The sequence below is a fragment of the Uloborus diversus genome, unplaced genomic scaffold, assembly GCF_026930045.1.
Source record: "Uloborus diversus isolate 005 unplaced genomic scaffold, Udiv.v.3.1 scaffold_14, whole genome shotgun sequence".
NCBI classification, from domain to species: domain Eukaryota; kingdom Metazoa; phylum Arthropoda; class Arachnida; order Araneae; family Uloboridae; genus Uloborus; species Uloborus diversus.
This window is the reverse complement of record NW_026558098.1, coordinates 5,860,338-5,881,638: the sequence shown is the minus strand read 5'-3', so window position 1 is coordinate 5,881,638 and position 21,301 is coordinate 5,860,338. Positions and strand designations below refer to the sequence as shown.

Genomic DNA, 21,301 nt, shown 5'->3' with positions numbered 1-21,301 from the left:
AGCTTGCATGCATTCAAGTTCATGCAGTAGTAGTTCATGCTGATGTACAAATTTATTCCTTATGACCGAAAGAGTGTTTATCTGTTATGAAAGAAAATAGGGACATCGTCATTGACATCTTTTTACAAATGTCTGTTCATTTTTTTTCCTGCATCTTTCATTTGTGTTTTACTAACCTCTTAAAATTGAAGTAGATTCACATAAAGTACAAAAACTCTTTTAATTCAGAAAAGATTCATGGAACACATTTGACCTTGTTTTGTGTAATCACCAGTGTCATGTGTAAAAAGATTGTGTGTTATTTGCATTTCTTTTCACTTTGTTTGCACAATCGTGTGGAAAGTTAAATTTACTTAGCATTGACGCATACAAAGTACACTTCTTTGAATTAAAAAAAAGGCATTCAATTACATTGAAGTTGAAATATCAGTACATACAAAAGAAACCATTGACATGAAACCTCGACCCTTTTGGCAAACTCCTTGCTTTGGAAACTAAAATGAGAATATTGAAAATTGTAAAAAAAATGTGTGTGTGCAGGAGATTTTATTGAGAACTTACTGTACCATATACCCATTATATCTATTTAAAAAAACGTTTGTGTCAATTTTAAGACAAGACCCTCACTATTTAACTTTTAAAGCAAAGTATGGTAGAAGACACTCTGGTAAACTGAAGCGAAAAAAAGAAAAAAAAAGGACGAAAAAAATTGATTCTCAGTGAAGAAAACGTCCCCTTCTGGGATGTATTTAAGAAAAGTAAAACGCTTGTTTTATTTTTTAAAGCCAATTTTAAACCTTAATTTATGAATTAAATCCAACCTTTCTAAGCGTTTAAAGACTGATGCAACTTTTCCCTCTTTGTAAAAACCCAAATATTTTAATCCTATCAAAAAAAACTTTCATATTCATTCACGATGGCTTATCAGTCTGAGATTCATCATGGCTCTAAAAACAAGTATTTGTGCGAATTTTGTTCAAAGGCATTTTCTTGCACTTCACATTTGATGAGACATCTGAGAACCCATACTGGAGAGAAACCATATTCCTGTGAACAGTGTTCAAAGGCATTTTCCGACACTTCACATTTAATGAGACATCTGAAAACCCACACTGGTGAGAAACCGTATTCCTGTAAACATTGTTCAAAGTCATTTTCCCAAGCTTCACATTTAATGAGACATCTTAGAACCCATACTGGAGAGAATTCGTATTCCTGTAAGCATTGTTTAAAGACATTTTTAAACGATTCAGATTTAATGAGACACCTGAGAACCCATGATGGAGAGAAACCGTATTCCTGTGAACATTGTTCTAAGACATTTTCTGACACTTATTGTTTAATGAGACACCTCAGTATGCATACTGGAGATAAACCATATTCCTGTAAACATTGTTCAAAGACATTTTCCCAAACTTCACATTTAAAGAGACATCTTAGAACCCATACTGGAGAGAAACCGTATTCTTGTGAACATTGTTCAAAGGCATTTTCCGACACTTCACATTTAATGAGACATCTGAAAACACATACTGGTGAGACACCGTATTCCTGCCAACATTGTTCAAAGGCATTTTCCCAAACTTCACATTTAATGAGACATCTTAGAACCCATACTGGAGAGAATTCGTATTCCTGTGAATATGGTTTTAAGACATTTTCAAACGCTTCAAATTTAATGAGACACCTGAAAACCCATGATGGAGAGAAACCATATTCCTGTGAACATTGTTCAAAGGCATTTTCCGACACTTCAGTTTTAAAGAGACATCTGAGAATCCATGTTGGCGAGAAACCGTATTCCTGTGAATATTGTTTTAAGACGTTTTCTTTCACTTCACATTTAATGAGACATCTGAGAACCCATACTGGCGAGAAACCATATTCCTGTGAACGTTGTCCAAAGACATTTTCCGACCCTTCACATTTATTGAGACATCTGAGAACCCATACTGGTGAGAAACCATATTCCTGTGAACAGTGTTCAAAGGCATTTTCCCAATCTTCCATTTTAATGACACATCTGCGCACCCATACTGGCGAGAAACCGCATTCCTGTGACCATTGCTCAAAGGGATTTTCCAGGCCTTCCGATTTAAAGAAACATCTGAGAACCCATACCAGCGAGAAACCGTATTCCTGTGAACATTGTTCAAAGGCATTTTACAGCACTTCAAATTTAAAGAAACATCTGAGAATCCATAATGGCGAGAAACCGTATTCCTGTGAATATTGTTTTAAGGCGTTTTCTTTCACTTCACATTTAATGAGACATCTGAAAACCCATACTGGCGAGAAACCATATTCCTGTGAACGTTGTTCAAAGACATTTTCTGAGAATTCACATTTAATGAGACATCTGAGAACCCATACTGGTGAGAAACCATATTCCTGTGAACGTTGTTCAAAGACATTTTCCGACCCTTCACATTTATTTAGACATCTGAGAACCCATACTGGCGAGAAACCATATTCCTGTGAACAGTGTTCAAAAGTATTTTCCCAAACTTCACATGTCGAGAGACATCTGGGAACCCATACTGGAGATTTAAAGAGACATGCTGGCGAGAAACTGCATTCCTGTGAACATTGCTCAAAGCCATTTTCCAACACTTCAGATTTAATGAAACATCAGAGAGCCCATACTGTCGAAAAAACTCATTCCTGTGATCAATAATCTAATACCTTCTCCGTTGCTTCATATTTAAAGATACATATGAGGCAGTGAGAAGCAAAGGGATGTAAGTGGCAAAATTTAAAATTTGGATGTAACCAGTACACATAGTAGGTGAACCTCTCTTCTGCCTTGGGGCAAGAGATGGTGCTCGTAGCCCTGGTGGGAGCTGCTATACATCAGGATTTGGAAAAAAAAATCAATAAAAGCCTACCTAGGACATTATCTTTAAACGCGTTTTACTCGAAACTGGAAAATGTCCACTTACATCCTTTTTTTTCTCACTGCCTTATGTGAGAATCCATATTGGAGAGAAATTTTATTTCTTTCTTAGGGTTATTTAAAGCAAATTTCCAGCTCTTCATACTTGGTGTACCATACTGCCACAAAGCCACATTTCTGTAAAGTTTCGTCAAAGGAAGGTTTGTAACTAGCAAACCTTAAAGTATACTTCAGAAACCGTACTGGAGAAAGGTCATTTTCCTTTGAAGTTGTTTCTAGTACTTTTTGTAACTTGTGCACCTGAAAGTATTGTTGAAAATATATACTATAGAAAAGCCATTTTCCGGTTTTGCTTTTCTAAGGAATTTTCTGTACAAGGGAACCTAATAAAATATGTGAATCCATTTTCATAAAACGCCATGTTCTTTTGAAGCGTGACCTAAAAAAACATCTCCACTGACAAGCCTGGAAAATGTTTCAGAATTTATAATGTTAAAAAGTCCTGTTATCACTTCTAAGAAATAGTCGGAAAGCAGCCATAACCACTGTTTAGAATTCATTGTGGCCAAAATCTAAATTCCTGCTTCACGTGTGTATTGTATTCCTGTGATTATTATAGTAATCCTAAAGTTTTTTTTTTTTTTTTCGAGCAATCACATTGCTTATTGTTCTCATTTGACTGTTTTTGGCGTCCTTTGATTTTTCCCGCCGCCTCCCTCTGCAGCACCATCGTCGACCGGCCTCACGATGCTGCTCTTCTAGCGAAAACCATCTCCAGGTTGCGTCCATATCCTACACACAAGCATACATACACACACTCATGCCTACGCACAGACACAAACACACGCCTACATACACACACACTCGTGATTGCGAAAAACAATTTGAATTCCAGATGTCCACGTTCAATTTTTTTTTTTTTTTTGAGCAATCACGATTGCTTATTGTTTTCATTTGACTGTTTTTGGCGTCCAATCATTTTATTTTCCCACCGCCACCCTCCGCACCATCACCTTCGATGGGCTCCTCACGATGCTGCTTCTATAGCGAAAGCCGTCTCCAGGTTGCATCCATGTCCTACACACACGCGCATACATACACAACTACACGCGCATGCATACACAACTACACACGCACATACACACATATCCACACACGCATACATACATAGACACAATCACCCATACCCTCCCCCCCATGCACATTCATACATACAACTACCCACACACTTATGCCAGCACACAAACACAAAAAAAAACATACACATAACCCTCACACACAAACACACACGCCTACATACAGACAAACTCGTGATTGCGAAAAACATAATTTGAATTCAAAACGTCAAAATTCAAATTAATTTTTCTTTTTCTTTCTTTCTTTTTTTTTTTTTTGAGCAATCACGATTGCTTATTGCTTTCATTTGACTGTTTTTGGCGTCCTATCATTTTTCCCACCGGCGCGGCGCCACCCTCTGCCAGCACCACCCGTCGCGTCGGCCGGCCTCACGATGCTGCTCCTCTAGCGAAAACCATCTCCAGGTTGCGTCCATATCCTACACACACACAAACACCACCATACACACACATACCCCTACACACATACATACAAGCATGCACACAAGTGCCCACACATTCATGCCTGTACACAGACACAAACACATATGCTTACACACACATACACATACCCCCCCCCCACACACACACATACAAACACACACTCGTGATTGCGAAAAACATAATTTGAATTCAAGGTGACAAAATTCAAATTAATTTTTTTTCTAACTATGTATTATCGAACTTCAAATTATTAGATTCAGAAAAATAGTACATGGAATCAATGTCAACCTTTTTTTTTTTTTTTTTTTTTGTCCGCTGACCAGCAGTACTAACCGAACACTTGAGAACCTATTGTGGCAATTGACCGTTTTGTTGTAACTCGTTTGAAGTCATTTTTTTTATTGAGGGTACTTGAAGGTACAGTGAAGCCTGTGCAAGTTTACCACCTGCGTTGCAACACTAAAGTGAACAACTTAGTTAAGTGGTTAACTTATAGAAATTGATATATGTGATATTGGACTAGTTCTGTACCGGCCTGAGGTGGTCAACTTCGGTTATTAGCTCTCGAGGGTGGTCAATTATACCTGTTTTGCTGTACTTTGAAATGCTATGCAGACAAGAATAATAGTGATTTTTTTGAAGACATTTTCTAATTTTCTAGTATTGATTATGTATGATAGATTCTATTCTCTCTAACTTCATGAGTTTGATGCATTTCATAAATCTGATTAACACCACCATTTTCCCCCATCAAAGTCCATTTTTTGAAAATGCCCCCCCCCCACCCATTTCTTTTAGTTTTCGACAGTTTTGTAGCTGTTATTTTCAGCTAGAAATTGTCATGATGCCAGTTTTTTTTTTTTCTTGGCATGTACAGAAGTCTTTCTGATTTTTCAATCACATGGTATGAGCCTGCATGTTCGCAAAGCATGACAAAAACACATATTAACTTTATAAAAACGGAAGAAAATGTCCATCAGTTTTGTCAAAAAATTTCATGAAAATACTAGACGATGATAAAGATTTGTAAGCATTTCACAAATATTTTAACTTTTTACTGCTTTCGGTATGAGGAAATCCTAGCCAGTTCTTATCTGCCTGAGAAAAACTTATTACAAATGTGCATATAGAAAGTTTTCATAAAAATTCAAAGCAGAATTACTTGGAAGAGGAAAACACTAAATGATATGGTATTACATACCAAGAGTTGATCAATTTAATCAATCATAAAACATTTGACACTCTCAGATGATTAAACAGGGCTAATTAAAAAGGAAAAAAGCAGTTTAGTGTACTAGAACAGGCAGAAAACTGTTGGAAAATTCTTTCTGCAAACAAAGCATATAAAGGTAAGAAAATTCATGCATGGGGAAAAAAAATATTAACTACAGATAGCTAATTACAATTGCTAATGTTATGACAATTTAATCAGAAATAATATCTGTAAAACCATACATCACATTATAAAAAGTCGCCTCATTATTTGTATGATGCTTTAACTAATATCAGTACTATCAAAACCAAATAACATTCAATCACATAAAGTCAATTGATTACCAATAGTCAAACAATGAAAATTATTGTCAATTTATCCCCAATTAAGGGCTACTACAGAGCTGAATGAATCTATTGGAAAACATATTCTGACGCATTTGAAGGCTACTACACATTTATTAAATGTTGCAGTTAGGGAAAAAGTCAAAGTTAGTCAGTGAAAGTTAGTCAAACTCATTTTCTGACAATTCACATTTAATGAGACACCTGAGAACCCATACTGGCGAGAAACCGCATTCCTGTGAACATTGCTCAAAGGCATATTCCAACACTTCAGATTTAAGGAGACATCCGAGAACCCATCCTGGAGATTTAAAGGGACATGCTACAGAGAAACCGTATTCCTGTAAACTATGTTTAAAGGCATTTTCCAACAATTCACATTTATTAAAACACCTGAGAATCCATACCGACGAGATACCTTATTCCTGTGAACATTGTTCAAAGGCATTTTACGACAATTCACATTTAATGAGACACCTGAGAACCGATATCGGCGAGATACCTTATTCCTGTGAACATTGTTCAAAGGCATTTTCCGACAATTCACATTTAATGAGACACCTGAGAACCCATACTGGTGAGAAACCGCATTCCTGTGAACATTGCTCAAAGGCATGTTCCCACAATTCACATTTGTTGAGACACCTGAGAACCCATACCGGCGAGATACCTTATTCCTGTGAGCATTATTCAAAGGCATTTTCTGACAATTCACATTTAATGAGACACCTGAGAACCCATACTGGCGAGATACCTTATTCCTGTGAACATTGCTCAAAGGCATATTCCAACACTTCAGATTTAAGGAGACATCCGAGAACCCATACTGGAGATTTAAAGGGACATGCTACAGAGAAACCGTATTCCTGTAAACTATGTTTAAAGGCATTTTCCAACAATTCACATTTATTAAAACACCTCAGAACCCATACCGGCGAGATACCTTGTTCCTGTGAACATTTTTCAAAGGCATTTTACGACAATTCACATTTAATGATACACCTGAGAACTCATACCGGCGAGATACCTTATTCCTGTGAACATTGTTCAAAGGCATTTTCCGACAATTCACGTTTAATGAGACGCCTGAGAACCCATACTGGCGAGAAACCGCTTTCCTGTGAACATTGCTCAAAGGCATATTCCAACACTTCAGATTTAAGGAGACATCTGAGAACCCATACTGGAGATTTAATGGGACATGCTGGCGAGAGACCGTATTCCTGTAAACTATGTGTAAAGGCATTTTCCAACAATTCACATTTATTGAGACACCTGAGAACCCATACCGGCGAGATACCGCATTCCTGTGAACATTGTTCAAAGGCATTTTCCAACAATTCACATTTATTGAGACACCCGAGAACCCATACCGGCGAGATACCTTATTCCTGTGAACATTGTTCAAAGGCATGTTCCCACAATTCACATTTATTGAGACACCTGAGAACCCATACCGGCGAGATACCTTATTCCTGTGAGCATTATTCAAAGGCATTTTCCGACAATTCATATTTAATGAGACACCTGAGAACCCATACCGGCGAGATACCTTATTCCTGTGAACATTTTTCAAAGGCATTTTACGACAATTCACATTTAATGATACACCTGAGAACTCATACCGGCGAGATACCTTATTCCTGTGAACATTGTTCAAAGGCATTTTACGACAATTCACATTTAATGAGACACCTGAGAACCCATACTGGCGAGAAACCGCATTCCTGTGAACATTGCTCAAAGGCATATTCCAACACTTCAGATTTAAGGAGACATCCGAGAACCCATCCTGGAGATTTAAAGGGACATGCTACAGAGAAACCGTATTCCTGTAAACTATGTTTAAAGGCATTTTCCAACAATTCACATTTATTAAAACACCTGAGAATCCATACCGACGAGATACCTTAGTCCTGTGAACATTTTTCAAAGGCATTTTACGACAATTCACATTTAATGATACACCTGAGAACTCATACCGGCGAGATACCTTATTCCTGTGAACATTTTTCAAAGGCATTTTACGACAATTCACATTTAATGATACACCTGAGAACTCATACCGGCGAGATACCTTATTCCTGTGAACATTGTTCAAAGGCATTTTACGACAATTCACATTTAATGAGACACCTGAGAACCCATACTGGCGAGAAACCGCATTCCTGTGAACATTGCTCAAAGGCATATTCCAACACTTCAGATTTAAGGAGACATCCGAGAACCCATCCTGGAGATTTAAAGGGACATGCTACAGAGAAACCGTATTCCTGTAAACTATGTTTAAAGGCATTTTCCAACAATTCACATTTATTGAGACACCTGAGAACCCATACAGGCGAGATACCTTATTCCTGTGAGCATTATTCAAAGGCATTTTCTGACAATTCACATTTAATGAGACACCTAAGAACCCATACTGGCGAGATACCTTATTCCTGTGAACATTGCTCAAAGGCATATTCCAACACTTCAGATTTAAGGAGACATCCGAGAACACATACTGGAGATTTAAAGGGACATGCTACAGAGAAACCGCATTCCTGTAAACTATGTTTAAAGGCATTTTCCAACAATTCACATTTATTAAAACACCTGAGAACCCATACCGGCGAGATACCTTATTCCTGTGAACATTTTTCAAAGGCATTTTACGACAATTCACATTTAATGATACACCTGAGAACTCATACCGGCGAGATACCTTATTCCTGTGAACATTGTTCAAAGGCATTTTCCGACAATTCACGTTTAATGAGACACCTGAGAACCCATACTGGCGAGAAACCGCTTTCCTGTGAACATTGCTCAAAGGCATATTCCAACACTTCAGATTTAAGGAGACATCTGAGAACCCATACTGGAGATTTAAAGGGACATGCTGGCGAGAGACCGCATTCCTGTAAACTATGTGTAAAGGCATTTTCCAACAATTCACATTTATTGAGACACCTGAGAACCCATACCGGCGAGATACCGCATTCCTGTGAACATTGTTCAAAGGCATTTTCCAGCAATTCACATTTATTGAGACACCCGAGAACCCATACCGGCGAGATACCTTATTCCTGTGAACATTGTTCAAAGGCATGTTCCCACAATTCACATTTATTGAGACACCTGAGAACCCATACCGGCGAGATACCTTATTCCTGTGAGCATTATTTAAAGGCATTTTCCGACAATTCATATTTAATGAGACACCTGAGAACCCATACTGGCGAGATACCTTATTCCTGTGAACATTGTTCAAAGGCATTTTCCGACAATTCACATTTAATGAGACACCTGAGAACCCATACCGGCGAGATACCTTATTCCTGTGAACAATGTTCAAAGGCATTTTCCGACAATTCAGATTTAAGGAGACATCCGAGAACCCATACTGGAGATTTAAAGGGACATGCTACAGAGAAACCGTATTCCTGTCAACTATGTTTAAAGGCATTTTCCAACAATTCACATTTAATGAGACACCTGAGAACCCATACTGGCGAGATACCTTATTCCTGTGAACATTGTTCAAAGGCATTTTCCGACAATTCACATTTAATGAGACACCTGAGAACCCATACCGGCGAGATACCTTATTCCTGTGAACAATGTTCAAAGGCATTTTCCGACAATTCACATTTATTGAGACACCTGAGAACCCATACCGGCGAGATACCTTATTCCTGTGAACATTGTTCAAAGGCATTTTCCGACAATTCACATTTAATGAGACACCTGAGAACCCATACCGGCGAGATACCTTATTCCTGTGAACATTGTTCAAAGGCATTTTCCGACAATTCACATTTAATGAGACACCTGAAAACCCATACCGGCGAGATACCTTATTCCTGTGAACATTGTTCAAAGGCATTTTCCGACAACTCACATTTAATGAGACACCTGAGAACCCATATCGGCGAGATACCTTATTCCTGTGAACATTGTTCAAAGGCATTTTCCGACAATTCACATTTAATGAGACACCTGAAAACCCATACCGGCGAGATACCTTATTCCTGTGAACATTGTTCAAAGGCATTTTCCGACAACTCACATTTAATGAGACACCTGAGAACCCATATCGGCGAGATACCTTATTCCTGTGAACATTGTTCAAAGGCATTTTCCGACAATTCACATTTAATGAGACACCTGAAAACCCATACCGGCGAGATACCGCATTCCTGTGAACATTGTTCAAAGGCATTTTCCGACAACTCACATTTAATGAGACACCTGAGAACCCATATCGGCGAGATACCTTATTCCTGTGAACATTGTTCAAAGGCATTTTCCGACAATTCACATTTAATGAGACACCTGAAAACCCATACCGGCGAGATACCTTATTCCTGTGAACATTGTTCAAAGGCATTTTCCGACAACTCACATTTAATGAGACACCTGAGAACCCATACCGGCGAGATACCGCATTCCTGTAATTATTGTCCCGGTTGTTAACTTCCAATTCTACTATTTTTACTACTACAGCATTTAAATACTCCTGATGTAGGAGAGAAGATGAATTTTGGAATATTTCTACCAATTATTTTCATGCTGAGGCGAAAAAGTTAATTTTTTATGGCAACTGAATGACATTTTTTCATAAGCTGATTTTAAAATTGTTTCTGAACGAAACTCTATAAAGATATTTTTTAGCATAAACTTCCAGTATAAAACTATATCATGAATATAACAAAATCCTCTTACATTTTTTCCTTTTAGTTAAAATTTTTTTAAGGAAAAAGGTTGATTACTACAGACCAAATTTTCGACGCAAAATCCTGATAGGACATAAACATTTGTTACATTTTATTTTCAATACGATAAATTAAAATTTAACTTGGTACGCTTAAAAAATATATATTTCAAGCATTTAAATGATATGCAATACTTATAATTTTGTTAATATTGAAATTTTGGTGCTCAAGTTGACATTTTCGTGGAATTGCCCATTTAAGTTTATGTTTTATTATTAGTCAATTGTACTATGTTGCTTTTTTGTAACTCAATAAATTTGATTTTGTATGACTCGTGTTTACTACAAATGCATAGTAAATTGAAAAATCATCTGTAATGATTTACCAGTGTTAAAAAGAGCGCGTCCTATCGTTTGCATGCGTCAGGAAAATGATTTTCCAATCTCCTGTTAAGTAGCGATTGTGTGGATCACGTTAAGGCCCCTATATATACGAGCTGGCGCATCAGCTTAAGATCAGCCTTTTTGGATCGGAACGCGTGTTTGAGTGGTTGTCTTTTTTAGCGAGTAATCGCGTTTGGTGATTGTTAATTGCGAGCGATTATTAGCGGCACGTGAATTGTTTATTAAATAAAGTATTTTTTTCAGCAAATTTTGCGAAACCCGAAACATTGTTGTGGTAACCCTAGCAGCGCAACAATGGAAAATCCGATCCAAAATGGCTAAACTTAAAGCTGATGCGTCAGCCTGTCTATATAGCGGCTGTAGATCACGTTAGTCTGGCTTTGAGGTATAGACAAAGATAGTTCACACGCAAAGATGTTCCACTCCGGTAGAAACGTATGTAACCTTCCTTTCGACCCCTGACGAAAAAGTGGTTCGACCAAGAAGCCGACATTAAGGAACAGGTTGGCGAGACAAGTTTGGGAAAAAGCGTGCTTGAATGATCGAAAAGGCACTAAATCGCCAATGCTGATGTCGCTGCATTTGCAATGCGAATCCGGAGGTGAAGATGTTTTCTCTCTTCTCTCCCCTCTGCGGAAGCGCTGAAAGGGAGGTAATTAAGCCTCATTTGTACGATGGTTCATTGCTAAAGGGTAGTAAAAAAGTCATTGTAGAATCGTCAAGCGTAAGTTATTACGTTAGCGATACGTGATTTAAAAGAATTGGGGCGAAATTAGAATGGCGCAAAAGTATGAAACGAATAAAAATTTTGAATCCTTACAATAAATTAATTTTGCCGGAAAAAAAAACATGTGTTGTTTTTCACTTCGAATTTTTTTTCTTTTTGTCCTTTTTTTAAATCACAATTTGCTTAACACCAGGGTCTGTCATCAGTCGGTGGACCCTGGTATCAGATATTATAAAGAAACCGCTTGTGAAGCCCCCCCCCCTCCCTTTCACTTATTCATTTTTACGCGACATTTTTACCTCTTACATAAATTCTAAAATGAGAGTACTAGTGGGTTGGTAAGATAACTTTATATCAAAAGTACTAAATAAACGATCAGCAAACTTCAACATATTAATTAATTAGCATACTAATTTACATCAGAACTAAACATCCGAAATCTAAATATTTTATTTCAGTTACTGGAAAAACCAAAACATACTTTTTCATTGTGTTCGTGTGTTTTTCACTGTGGATTTTTGCAGTCAAAATGTTCTAGACTTTTGATAAACGCTAAACACGTCTGTTATTTGTTCCCAAACGTGCTAAATACCCCTCATGTTGTTGTAAAACAATTGTTAGAAGATCTTCGAAAAAAAGTAATTCATCATTTATTGAATTACCTTCTCAATCAATTTGGCCAGCCTGAAAAATTGAGACGGATGGACATTCTCCATATCCAATTCTAAGTTCCGCAGTACTTCTTAAAGCACGTGAATCAATTATATCACTGATATAGTAGAGATAAGCAATTTGCAATTATTCAAGATATATGCATTTTCTTAAAATCTGAGCTCCCGTTATGTGTGTGTATCTGTCTGTCGCACTCTAGCGCCAAAATGGACGGACAGCTTTATTTAAAAAAAAATTTTTTTTAAAAATCGAAAGAGTTGTTGATCGGGAGTGTTTTTAGCTAGGTTGTGTTTTTGGATGACATTAATTAACGAAGATATTAGTTAAAAACCTCTGAAATGTTTTTCGCGATTTTTGCAGTGAGAACATAGTTAAAAATTTTAAAATTTAATACCAAAATAAAGAGAAATTTTTTCCGCCTTCTGATAAAATGTGTTTGGAGCTTCTATCTTTCATAAAATTCGAATTATGACGTTTTTTAATGCAGATTTTAATAACCGCTAAACATTTATTCAAGCGATTGAAAACCGAATGGGGTTGTTTCCTTCAGTCAAAAGTAATACTTTTAGTCACTAAAATTGATTGAATAAGCAAAAATAAATAAATAAATAAATAAATGACATAACCCAAAAAATTCTTTCATTTTTCCAACAGTTATTTTTTAATTAATTTTTTAATTTGTCCGATTTTTCAAACAAAGCGTGGTCTTGGTGACGTCACAAATGATGCTCTTTGACGCATCTTTGTACCGCGTTTCCACGTTATGATAATCAAGAAGTCAATTAAAATTGAGCTCTACGCTTGCTATTAACCATATCGTTGCCAATACACGTGAGTAAAGATGCGAATTAAATATTTTGCTCTGTGAATGGCAACACAGAACGGCATTTCATCATTTGTGATGTCATAGACAAGAAATGTAAACAATGAAAGCGCGCAGATTTTAGCATTTTTTTTTAATATTAAACTTAAACAAATTATTTAAAAAATTGTCAGATCCTGTGTTTTTAAGCATGCTCTTTCAGAAAAAAATACTTTTAAAATTTTGGAAACGACCCCATTCATTGTTGACCAACAAGGGAATTAAAAGCAGTGATTTAAAGTTTTTATCTGTTGCCAGTTTCAATTTAATAGCAAAAAAAAAAAATACTTGACTTTGATTTTAAATAATATAAGACTTTTAAAAGGATTTTCAATTTTCCCTCTTGATTCTGCAGTTGCGACTCAATCGGAGGTTTTTAAAATTTTTAATTTTATCGTTCCTTGTGAATATACGCATTTTCGTTTTATTCCGCAATTTTAACTTTAAGACAATAAAAGTCTTCAGATTTCAAGCGATAAATGTTCGCATTGTATCCTTATCAACTAGAAATCAGTCCGCAGACCTTTTCCACGACACATATATAGTGACCTTTATAACTTTTTCCTGAAAATCACCTTTTCGGACAGCGTTTTTATATGAAGAAGGTTTTTTAAAAAAGTACAGAGATAAATACACAACGTCATGTAACACTTTTAAGAGTTTTTTTTTTTTGAACTACTAAAGCTTAACAAAGAGTAAATATTAGGTTTATTTTGCATTCAATATCATAATGCTTCTTGAGAACACAAAAAGCGTTTCCCCAATAAGAAAAATATGCATGTTTGAACACTCAAAGCTATGATTGAAAGCTATATAATGATAAGAAATTCTCTTCATGATTTGAGCCGCACTTTTCGTTTGTGGTGTCATTTTCTTGGAATTTTCGAAAACTACAGGAATGCTTAAATTGTCCTTTCTGACCCAGAAAGGTTATTTTGTCCTTTTGAGTGCGTTATGAAAAGTGCTTAGTATTTTTTTTTTTTTTTTTAATTATCTTATTTAAGCACTTTTATTATACTTGGCCTGATTGTCTCGGAGAAATCTGAGGCCTGGTTTCTCTTATATCTCTGCTATTAGACTACTTAGAGACTTCGGGATTTCACTAAATGATTTGCTTAATCTTAAGGTACAACTTAGCGCTGAAAAAATAAAATTCTAAAATAAAATAATTATTTAAGTTAAGATGGAAAACCGCAAGTTTCATGTAATTTCCTCATTAAATGTTTAAATATAAAACCCATTGTTACAAATTTTGTTGCCTTTCAACACTAATGTTAAAAGCAATCATAATGAAAATTTTGAATCAAGGCTCCTCTGAAGCAATCATGAAATTAGCAAACATAAATCCTACAGAGGAACAAGGATTAAATTTTAGTGCCTACTACTTAAAGTTTTAGACACGTACATAGGTTTTCTCCCTTTTAGTGGGGAGCATTTATATTAAAAACGTGAGGGTAAAATTATTCTATTTCTGAAATACATTTACACTAAAAAGAATAAAAGAACAGAATGTTTTTAAAAATACCAAGCACTTTTCATAATGCACTCTAAAGGACAAAATAGCTTTTCCAGGTCAGAATTCTTGTATTTTTCGAAAATTCTACGAAAATGACACCACAAATGAAGAAAAGTGCGGTTCTAGTCATTTCAAACCAAACTTTCCCAATAACAAAAATATGCATGTTTCAACACTCAAAGTTATGATTGAAAGCTAGATAATAATAAATCCTCTTCATGACATGAGCCGCACTTTTCTTCGTTTGTGGTGTCATTTTCAAAAACTACAGGAATTCTTAAATTGTCCTTTGTGACCCAGAAAAATTATTTTGTACTTTTTGAGTTCATTATGAAAAGTTCTTGGTATTTTTTAAAAAATTCTGTTATTTGTTTGTTTACAAAATAAGTCAATTTTTGTTCTGCGCACTTGGATCGTAATGGAAACACAATGTTGTCAGCCCCGCCTTATCTCGTAACGGATAAACGAAAACCCCGCTTATACGAATAAAATCTCCAGGAACCGAATATTTCCCAATGTTAGACATTTCGCAATGTTAGGGATCCCGCTTAATCGAACAATTTCCCCGGTTAATCGAATAATAGTGATCAGCTTTCGCATATGTTTTAGCTGAGAAAATTTTTGAATACATAAAAAATCAATTAAGAGCAATTACTGAAGCAAAAATTAAAAATTGCATTTTTCGGCAAACAACCGGCGGGGGAAAAAACATTCATAATCCATCAAAGCATATCCACTATTCTATTTATTTTCTTTTATCGTTGCCATTACCAACAGACAGTTGATAATTAAATTAAAAAACACAACGAAATATAAACATTGCAGAAGATAAGAAATTGATAGATATTAATTGCGTAAAACACGGTAATTGAAGTTTGAAAGGTGCTCCCAAAATACCTTGAGCAAGGAATTCACTATTATGGACTGTCTCCAAAAAATATTAACGGAAAAAAGGTGTCGGAACAAAGATTCACTACCCATAGTCGTAAGTGACATATAATTTTCATACATACTTTTATTTACTTAGCTTATTTAAAACGCTTTTTAATAAAAAACATGTTTCTTCTATTACTTAGATATTGATTTATTATAACGTTTTAAGACAAACGTTGTCAATCAGGAAAAATAAATAAAATTTCCCCGCTGATTCGAATAATATTTCTTGGAACTCACGGTATTCGTTTAAGCGGGGCCGACTACCAGTTTTCCATTCAGTAGGGAAATTCATCACAGACCTCTTACGATCAAGAAAAACCATCGTTCAGCTCGCCTTAAACCTTATCATACTGCCCTGTGCAGGTAAACAGCAGTAACTGCAGAAATGATTTTTCAAGATATTTGAAGAAACGCGTTTTGGACAATCAGTTTGGTATGTATTCTCATTTTCCCAATTGTATTGTTTGCATCAAAAATAAAGATTGCATTAAAAATTTGAGTCAATAAAATTCATAATACACTGAAACACTTTATTACATAAAATAAGAATATTTACATGATTAGTTCATTAGTTTGCTTCCATATCACTACATTTCTTATTGTTGTCAGGGTAGCAAATTAATTACAACACTACATTTCACTAGAAATCTGCTCAGATGCAATGATAAATAAATTGGTTAGAGCAATTTTTTTGTCATTTTGAACTGAAAAACATTTGAATTGCAACAAACAACATTTTGAATTTGATTTTGTGAACAATTGTAGGAGAAAATTGAAAACTTTATTCCCAAATTGTATCCTTTCTTCGAAAAAATGTAAACAATAATTAAATAATATACTATTTCCATTTTAGAACAGTCTCAAATTTCATTCTATGTATTACACTAACTTATATTGCGTAATATAGATTAACATTGCAACTGTAACGAAAACCCTTTAAAGCGGCCACCCATTTTGAACGGCCGAAATTTTGCGGAACGAAGGGGTGGCTGCTCAGAGAGTAGCGCTGTATAAGGTATATTTGCAGATACTAAGGACATAGACGCCAAAATAAAATTTGATTCATATTGTTTGTTCAATTTATGGTTTAGGCTACTTTTACGATATCTAACACATTCTGAGCAATTCCTAAAACAGATAGTCCGTGGGACAGTCAACCATATTGTTTCATTCTACGACAATGGAATTGCAAAATGAAAAAAAAAAAAAAAAACAGCAGGAATGAACAAGAAAATATTCCATGGTTAAAATAATAAAATATCTTGATTCGAAGCTGAGTAGAAAAGAAAGTCATGGTTTTCTTTCTAAATTTTTTATTTTCATATTTTTAACGTAATGAAAATACGTTTTTAACAATCGTTTCATAGCTGTTGACATCCATCGAACCGGCTGATAATGTTTACGTGGAATAATTCTTAAGTTAAAGCGTTGCTGCTTGGAAGCTTGGTCAAAGCTTTTTTACTATGTATGCGGAATTTAATGAAAAAGAAACGTCATAATTTGTGAAAATACGCATTGCTACAGTATTTCCTAATAAAGATTTCATTTTAAAACATTGCATTGGGTTAAATAGCAGAATCAGCTACAGGTCAGAATGAGCCGACTAACTAGTAAGATCGCAGAACAAGCAGCTCTGACACAGAACATTGCAATCTATGGTATTCTGAGATGCATAATTACAGTGGCTCCCAAAAGTATTCGTACACCTACGACTTTCAATGAAATATGACCCTATCCACTGGTTAGAATTAATATTTCGGAATAGGTATTTAATTATAAGATCTATGATCAATTTTCAACAAAACTACATGAATTTTTTTTTAATTATTTAAACTTAATGATTAATGACCACAAACAAAATACAGTTATTGAGAATATTGAAAATATTGAGTCATTGAAAATAGTGAGTAAATGTCTATTAAAAATAACTTAAATGCATAACATACTGTTTTATGCATATACCATAGCATGCATCATGATATACACGGTATTATCAAGAACACAATACTTATATACATGTTACTCATTTGTGTAATGTATGCATACAAAAAGGGCTCGTCGTAAATATGATAAACGTTGAATAGGATACTTTGGGCTGAAATGCATGTTAAGAGTTAAAAAATAAATGAACAAAAATGGCACAACACAGTAAAAAATTGTTTTAAAATAATTTACGAGAGCATTTCGTTTACTGTTACCATCATTTTGCATTGCCTTCTTCGAAACTGGTTGCGTATTCTAAAGAGAGTTGATTGTAGAAACATATATGATTTTTTGAGTAATTTAAAAGTTAAAAAAAAATAATAAAATAAACCTTACAAATTAGTACATACCCGTGTAGGTAAAACTGCATTTAAAGCACCTCTAATCTGGAGACGAGTCCGCACAAAGAATAACCAGTGACTTTCACTAGAGAGACAGTTATGAGAGTTTTCAACATTTTTTTTTAAAATCCAAAATAAATTTCGATACATTTGTATGAATAAGTCGTATGAAATTTTTAAACTTTATGCAGCCACAAGATGTCCCGTGTCAGAGCTTAGTTTGCATAGGAATTCTCAGAAGCTAAAATCTGTACTCATTTTATTAGGTGATTTTTTTACACGTTAAATAGAATTCAGATAGTTTATAGCTAAAGCTTGTTGTCAGAAGATCAGCACACCGCATTTATTTCGCTGTACAGGTTCGTATTTTCTTAGCTCCCTTTTAGCTGCGTTTCTATTTGACAAGGCTAGGGTAAGGTGGGGTCCCGTTGGTTCATGTTCTCTCGTTGACCCGATTAACTTCTCGGTGGACTTGACCTCTACATAAAATGCCACAGTGAAGTGTGAAGTATTGCATACGATGTAATTAAGACTTCGCTTGTTCCTCCTTGTTAAGGAAAGCAGGGAAATCTGAGTACGGTTGTGTGTGCGGGGGGGGGGGAGGGGGGAGATGCTAACACATTTTATTTTTTGTTTAATCTTTTATTGGAATGAATGTAACTAAACGGTCTGAAGTTGCATTTTCACGTTGCATAAGTTTCACCAAAGCATTTCTTACGGGGCATCAATTTTTGCGCAGGAGCTCAAATTTCTAAAACATAACATTGAAATATTTGTGACATGGGTTTAAGTTACATCCATAGATCAAATGAAAAACAAATAATGGAATTTTTATTCAAAGTGTATTATACAAAAGAATCAGAGCTCAATTACCAACCAGACCAATTAGGCTGTTGGCCATGGGTCCCCAATTTTTAAGAGCCCCAAAAATACTAAAATTGCTGCAGTTTCTATGTAAGAAAATTAAGGTACTCTCCTGAATTTATCTAGTTTTTCATGTGTACAAGTGTGGGTTGCTTTGAATAAGTGATTTAACACCTGAACACCCCTGAAACTACCACCCCTGATTCTTTATTAATGCTTTTGTTTATAAGGTTTGACTGTAGAGGACCCCCAAAAAATTTTGTTTATTGTCTACATTAGTCGGACCCTGAAAATATTACATACAAAGATCCAATTCGTCACACATCACGCAAAGCGAATATATGCATTGCAAGAACTTACAAGTTGACCGCAATTCGTTGAAGCCTTGTTACTAAACTTACTAGATATTTACTTCATGTAGTGAGTTTTTCTGAATGTAACTAGACTGCCAACTGATTATAGCAGAGCAAACATGCTGGAGGCAGTCCTTGTTTCAGAAGCCTACACTTTGATTTAGAAATGCATAAAATGAAGTTAAAACTGCATAATTTGGGTAAAGCAGCTGAAATTATCTGAAAACTAGAGCTGCTAGAGAAACTTTTAAATTTATTTCTTCGTTTAAACCATTTCTTTAAATTAAAAAAAAAAGAAGAATACTCCCCTAAAACAACTCCCGTAGCAGACCAAAAAGGTTATTTTGTTTTTACAACCTCAATGATATAAATCAGCAAAAGTGGAAATAAATAATAATGTTTCTTCCCTCAATGATCAGTAAAATGGGAAATTTAGGGCGAATTCATTCTGATTAGTAGATGCATTAGTTCGCACAACGCTCAGGGGTCGAACGGCGCGATGACACTTCTTCCAGGCCCACTCAAAGAGAAAAATCGCGGTATCAGTTGCGGTTTTTCAACAGTAGCAAATGAGTACATTAGTTAAAAGAGAAGAACGATTGAACATCTGGAACTCTTCAAATCTTCAGATACAAAAGGCTTTAGAATCTCCATGGGGGGTGTGTCTCCCCGACTTCCGCGAGGAAATGGCAACCCTCCGCCAAGCCAGTTCACCGTTGGCGACGAATTTGTTCCTAAATGTCGACTTTTGTCCCAAAACATGTTTTCGTTAGTAATTTATTTTCTCTGTGGAGCTTACAAACCGGTCTCGAAGTGAAAGTTCTTCTCCATTATCTATATTCTTTGGTATAAATTTCTAACATTGACTTGTAAAATTAATATCGGACTAGCTTGTGATGATTTTGACAACTAGATCAAAAAAAAAAAAAAAAATCTAAAAAAGTCCCTGCCAATGCAAGGGAATTGTTCAAGTTTTTATTCCTTGTTCACAGTTTTTCTTCTAATTTAAGTAACGTAAAAATAAAATGTAGCAAATAAAATGTTTAAATGTATCTGCTACCGTCCTATGCTATTTATTACCCCTGCTTTAAGCTCATAATTAGTAACCATTTATTCACAGCATTCAAATTGAACTAACCTGTAAACACTCTAAAAACTGAACATGGGTGTGTACCCTTTTGAAAGTTCGCTACGCAGGCGGGAGCATTCAATGGGGTCGTTTAGAAAATTTTAAAAGTTTTTTTCTGAAAGAGCATGCTTAAAAACATAGAATCTGACCATTTTTCAAATAATTTAAGTTAAATATTTTAAAAAAAAACACTGAAATCGATGCGCTTTCATTGTTTATGCTTCAGCGGATGACATCACAAATGATGAAATGCCATTCAGTTTTGCCATTCACGGTCCAAAACATTTAATTCACATCTTTATTCACGTGTATTGGCAACGATAGGGTTGATAGCAAGCGTACAGCGCAATTTTAATTCGTTTCTTGATTATCATAACGTGGAAACGTAGTACAAAATCATTTGTGACGTCATCAAGACCACGCCTTGTTTAAAAAATCGGATATTTTAATAAATTAAAAAAAAACCTGTTGGGGAAAATGGGAGTATTTTCTGGGTTCATGTTATTTATTTATTTTTATATTTATTTATTTATTTATTTATTTATTTTGCTTATTCTATCAATTTCAGTGACAAAAAGTAATACTTTTGACTGAAGGAAATAACCCCTGTCTCGATTGAACATTTCAGAAATATGTCAAGCCTACGTATAAATAAAATGCATTGAGTATTTTATTTATGCGTAAATTAGTAATTATTGCGTTGCTCGTACTATGATTTTTATTTAACCTGATGTACCGGGGCGAATTGTCTGACTGTCAACGAAATAGTCGTAATAGTCGCGTTCTAAAAACTTCAGTCACA

At 35.3% G+C, this 21,301-nt stretch overlaps 2 protein-coding genes across 2 annotated transcripts in view; both read left to right on the top strand.

Moving 5' to 3' along the window:
* The first annotated feature begins 291 nt into the window (after positions 1 to 291).
* On the top strand, positions 292 to 3,233 carry LOC129232804 (zinc finger protein 271-like). Its single transcript, XM_054866905.1, has 3 exons — positions 292 to 1,570; positions 1,823 to 2,085; positions 2,254 to 3,233. The coding sequence occupies exons 1-3, from the start codon at positions 917 to 919 to the stop codon at positions 2,675 to 2,677; spliced, it is 1,341 nt and encodes a 446-aa protein (XP_054722880.1). The 5' UTR covers positions 292 to 916; the 3' UTR covers positions 2,678 to 3,233.
* Positions 3,234 to 8,893: 5,660 nt separating this feature from the next.
* The window catches only part of LOC129232876 (zinc finger protein 774-like), a 39,038-nt gene continuing 26,630 nt past the window's right edge, over positions 8,894 to 21,301 (top strand). The window contains exons 1-2 of the mRNA XM_054866978.1: positions 8,894 to 8,917; positions 9,271 to 10,215. Of these exons, the coding sequence (XP_054722953.1) occupies positions 8,894 to 8,917; positions 9,271 to 10,215 (969 nt within the window). The remainder of the gene's footprint in view (positions 8,918 to 9,270; positions 10,216 to 21,301) is intronic.

Bases quoted from the DNA above. Each gene is read 5' to 3' on its own strand.
- LOC129232804 (XM_054866905.1), top strand. From the start codon at position 917: ATGGCTTATCAGTCTGAGATTCATCATGGCTCTAAAAACAAGTATTTG. The intron at 1,571-1,822 runs GCATTTTCCCAA...TATTGTTTTAAG, and splicing joins CCTGCCAACATTGTTCAAAG to ACGTTTTCTTTCACTTCACA. The intron at 2,086-2,253 runs GCCTTCCGATTT...GGCGTTTTCTTT, and splicing joins TGCTCAAAGGGATTTTCCAG to CACTTCACATTTAATGAGAC.